At 37.6% G+C, this 5455-nt stretch overlaps 1 protein-coding gene across 1 annotated transcript; it reads left to right on the top strand.

The window, feature by feature from the left end:
* The first annotated feature begins 363 nt into the window (after positions 1–363).
* Positions 364–3179, top strand: LOC145774558 (uncharacterized). The gene is made up of 2 exons (XM_082585860.1): positions 364–1124; positions 1688–3179. The coding sequence occupies exons 1-2, from the start codon at positions 364–366 to the stop codon at positions 3177–3179; spliced, it is 2253 nt and encodes a 750-aa protein (XP_082441986.1).
* Positions 3180–5455: the final 2276 nt, after the last annotated feature.

Here is a 5455-nt window from a genome sequence, read left to right on the forward strand (position 1 = left end):
TTTACTAAGTAGGCCTACTGACAAAATTTACGTTTTTATTTCTTATTTGGAGCGGGGTTCACGTGACTAAGGCCCCTCAGATTTGTTGCTGTTAAAAAGGCTAGTGACCACAAAAATGTTAAACCGCTGCCCTAAGTCAAGTATGCAGGTATATTTATCAACAAAATTTGAACCAGTTTTAGTTAGCTTCCTCTTGGGCATCCTTCCTCAAAATAGTGATACAGATTGTGCACTAACACATTATTTTGTTTAAAACTGAATAAGGCAGTTCACCAGGCAGTTGACCAGGCAGTAAGTTCACCAGTAGAACGCATCACGTTATTTAACATTATTTTGTTGTTGCAGAATTAGAAAGCTATGATAATGTGCTGGTTGTTAAGCACAATCACTTTACTTTTGATGAAGAGAGCTTGTGTTGTATTTTCTGAAGAAGTTCTTCTTGTTCGACAACAAGGCAATTATTCTACAGAAGGCTTGAGACGTCATAATGCGGCCTCAACTACGTCATCTATAAACTCTATGACGCAACCGGGCACGCCACGAATAAAATGCTCATACGCCCATGGAAAGATTGTTGGAGACAGAACGAAAGAACTTGAATGCTGTGCTGAAGTGATTGCTAATTACGAATATGGTTGGGCGTCTTTCAATAAGCCTCTGAGCCGGTATCTAGAAACTCTGAATGCTTGGGAATGTCCACAGTTAGAAGAGGAGTGTACTCGGAGGCTATTCGCTTTCAATCCGTTCACAAATCTTTTGTACGACTACTTTTGTCAATACAATAAATTTGCCCACAACTGTTTCCAGAAAATCAACTCTAAAGTCAGTGTAGCTCCAGAAACTTTGACCACATCTCAACCGATTGACTCAAATAACAGTTTAAATTGGACTGTGCAGCAATGGCAAGAAACTATCGCTGGAATCAATGCATCTAAGTTGTCAATGACAGAATTGTTGGAGCCTTGTTTCCAGGTAGCGCAATACGAGCTAGAGGAGATACACAACGGTGACTTTCAAGAAGTCATGAGTGTGGAAATTCCGTTTTGTGAAGTTAGTTGGTGCGGGTTTGGTGGAAATGTTTTAAACGAATACGAAATCTCATTATGGACTTGTATGTCATCAAGGTAAATAATTTGTTCGTTTAGATTAGGAGGTGTCGCTTAGCCTGTTTCAATGGTGGTCGCCAAATAATGAGTTCTTAAATTAAATCATCTTAATCTAACATTGTTGTATGTCCCAGACAGCAAAATCTGTCATTTTTACATTGATGCAACGTCTGCGTAGGCTACGTCTGTAATTTGCGTACAATTTTAGTGCATCTTTGTAAATAAATAGCTAATTGAGTAAATTAGTTGCCAAGACTTACAAAAACAAAACAGATACACTCAAACATCATATGTACGACTAATATTGTCTTGCAAAACGTCATCTGTTTAGTGAAGTTGGTCAATCATCAGGATAAATAGAGAAGATTGAAATGCAATATGAAACATTAATTCAACACCTTATTACCTGACACCCTCTACACTACTGTATATATGTCTGGTAACACTAGGAACCTGAGTATGTGAGTAATATATATACGTTTGTAGCCTATACTTTGTACGGCATCTCAACATGCTATGATGTTATTAGACCTGGCTTTGCTTGCAACTTGACGTAAATATTATTTTGTTATTTGTCACAGCTGTCGGAGCAAAGTTATTGCAATCATGATCATCTGTGCGATTCTTGGACTCGCTATATCGGTTGTCAACACAATCGTGATCGCTGCTATTGTCATCAACCCCCACTTGCACAACAGTCAATCTACGTATAAAATATCGCTGGCTGCTGCGGATTTATTAGTCGGTGTGGTCATTTTACCAACTTGTATCAGTAACTTAGCAAAACTGGTGTTTACCCGCTATGTTCAAGAAGAGTTTTACAACATTAGGGGATACGAAGAAATTGGGGGAGAGCTAAGTGATAATCTGACTTCTTTTAAAATGAGAAAGTCATCGGGAAAATTTACTTCTATGTATTCAAGCGGCTATTTAAATTTTGTAGGATTTTTCACAGCTGTTTCGTTATTTGTATCAATTTACACATTAGCAGGAGCCGGCTTCGACCGGTTAACGGCGGTTTATAAACCCTTATCGTACCACAAAGAGAAAGCAAACAGGGTTGCCAAATGGGCTTGTGTAATATCCTGGAGTTTGGCTTTTATTTTTGGAATAGTTCCTACATTTGTTCCAAGTTTAAATTACGGCCTTATCCTGGGTATATTCATCACAAACATGGACACGGAGGGAGTTTATCTATACACAGTAGCTTTTATTATTCCTTTAATAATTGTTTGGATTGTGAACGTCGCGAGCTACGTCGCCACTAGAAAGCATTCCAAATTCAGGAAAAAAATCACAAACACCTCTCAAACAAAATCTCAAAGTTTGGAAAACAGATTGGCCCGAACTTTAGGATTAATGGTTGGAGTTTTTACATTGAACACTCTTCCACTGATCATACTGATGATAGCATCTTTGTTGATTCCTAATATTGTATTTTCCAAGCCCAAACAACTTAATTTAAAAGTAACACTTGATTACGGTACTGTAGAATTTGTTGCTGTGATGCTTGTTTTCAGCAATAGTTTTTGGAATTTCTTTATCTACAGCATCAGGAATAGGGATTTCCGCCTTGCAATTGGAGCCATGTACAAGAAAGCGCTCAGGAAAATTGGCATTTCCATGGGACTGGATCCAACCGCTTCACGTTCGCAACGAAAAGTTGGAGCAGGATACAGACGACGCTCTTCCACTCCGAATCTATCCGCGTTTACGACCACACGGAAGAAGAGTTCGGTAGCGACTTTCTTCACAAGGTTCACCAGCGAAGCACCATGTGCTAACAACATCGAAATGACAACTAACGCGCTAGGTGCTTCACTGCCTGACATCACGGCTGACCCAAAAGCTGCTCCTCGAGCGCGAAAACGCACTCAGAGTCTCGATGCTAGTTGTCACTTGGATCTTAACATTAACTCATTAGGTTTAGAAACGTCATTTTCTAACGGAGGTCTAGAAAAGCAAGAAAGTTCTTCCCACGTTGAAGACGATTCGATTTTCCAATCTTATGTCGTAGACGCAAACGCCAGTCGATTGTTTACGTCAGTAATGGAAAACGTACCTTCGCCATAGTAGGCCTAATAAAATTTTTGGCAAGACAGAGAACTACAGTTTTTAAGATATATTATGATATGTGATATTTTATGTAGTCTAATTTATAATTTTGCCCACACTAGTCTTCAAAAACATTATAAAGGATAGGCCCACAAGTCTCTGGGAAGTGATGAAAAGCGTATATTGAATCACATAAATTGTCCTATTGGTTTCAGCTATTAATTGACTTCTAATGCTTAAGTTTATTTCAGAAATTACAATTATATTGTTTATTTATTGTGGCTCTACAACTGCTAATGTTTTTAGTCACAGAAGGTGTTTAAAGTTTGCACCGTATGTACGAAGTAAATACATTATTATCGGACTTATCTTTACTGAGTTATGAAAGAAAGAACGCAATTGGTGCCGTTTTGTGAAATCTTCTGTACGCCTTAGCTTGGAATCGAATCAAGGCCTACGATAAGAAATTACGACTACACTGACCTAAATCAGTGAGGTGATATCCGCGGTTTGTGGTGTCAACGAAAGTAAAACAATACAAAATGCAAACCTAACGTTAGAGATTGTTATGTGAAATTACTTTTGCAGTTTTGTATTCACCAATTTATTAATGGGCTTGTTAGGACCATGATTCTGTATTCTTATTCATGCTGAATGTGTTTGGTGGACCTTGTTTCATTTTCAGAATTGCTCTTGATGCAATGCCTTACCAACAAGTTTATGACGTGACAAAATGAAGTCGCCGTAAACAATAAATTGATATTGACAGATGCGATTGAATCATTAATGAAAATTCGCCAAGCTCAAAAAAAGGATGTGATTTTATGTTACATTGTATTGTATATAGCGGGGTTACTCAACTAATCTTAACAAAGGTCCAGTTTGACAAGTGGAATATTTTTAGCGGTCCTGTGAATAAGTTATTTCACTCGCAACCAGGAAAGTTAAACTATTTGGGAGTGACTATTGAGGAGTCTGGGAGTCGAAGCTCCCCAGCAACTAGGATACTAACAGAAAAAAGTGCTTCCTCCCAGTGGAAATATGTTTAAAGAAGTCCTGAAACGTGGCAATGAGGTTATTCTTCCGAATGCTCAAGGTTCACCTTCAACACCCAAAAGGTCCGGATTCGGAACGCGGCCCGCCAGTTGAGTAGCCCTGGTATATAGCATAGTGACGTAGCAGAAAAGAAAATTTTATGGTAGCACAATCAACTGTTGGGGGGCAAACGTGATGAATTACAATGTATTAAAACGTTGTAATTGTATTAAAGCATATTTTTTGGGGGGAATGATAAAATTTTGGGGTAGAGGTTGTCCCCTCAAGCACCCTCGGGGCTACGTCCTTATTGTATTATTGTTCATACTTTGTTGATGCAGCTACATGTCAACGATATAGTTGTTCTTCGTGTTTCAATAACTCCTTGTTGTCACGCATTATCGCGGCCATCAATTCTTACTGTATGCAACCTTTTTAAAATTTAGCAAATTTTCACCGTTTGCATTCAATATTTCAAGCATTGAAAATAAATACTGCGTTTACGCTACATTGCGAAACAGAAATCATCATCATCATCATCATCATCAGACAGTGTTAATCGTGCAACATTTAGATACAGAATATATTAAGACTATTCACCGGGAAATTAATTATAAAATGATATCTTGCGTTCTTCTGGTGACTACCATTTTGTGTGTTTTTGAATTTTGTACCTTACGAATTTCTTCATTTCGTTCAATGTGTTTCTGTGTTTGCTGCTAAGCGGTCAGCTTTGGCAAGTTTCGGCATTCTTGATAAAATCAGTCGTTCTGATCGACGAATGTCGAAAATAAAGCTGGTTTTCATTCTCAATATCTTGTTCTTAATTAGTCACCAGATGAAGGCAAAATATTTGTTCATTAATGAACGACATTTGTTTACACATTTGTTAACTATTTTTTATTAGTGTTGATATGGTGAAAGGCAATAGTAATAAAAGGTATTGCCAAAAATTAACATTCTTGAAAAGTTTTGCATTTGTTTGAGGCTGTCGTAGTTACTTTCGTTTGAATGCTATTTTGTCAAAATTTCCCACAGAGATCATGGTTAGTTGTGGATTACGTATCTTTAAGCAACCAAGCAAGGATCAATTTTCAGGTGTGCTTTAGGTTTTTAAATAATGCTTCATTCGCATTATCGATCTTTGTTGCATAATAATACGTAGGCTACACTATAAAAACTAAGCATGAGCCTCAATGCATTCATGCGAGGTTATTATGAGATTGTAAACAAGCTTGAACTTTGTTCAAACTAAAGTT

The sequence above is a fragment of the Aplidium turbinatum genome, chromosome 1 (genome assembly GCF_918807975.1).
Source record: "Aplidium turbinatum chromosome 1, kaAplTurb1.1, whole genome shotgun sequence".
Taxonomy (NCBI): Eukaryota; Metazoa; Chordata; class Ascidiacea; order Aplousobranchia; family Polyclinidae; genus Aplidium; species Aplidium turbinatum.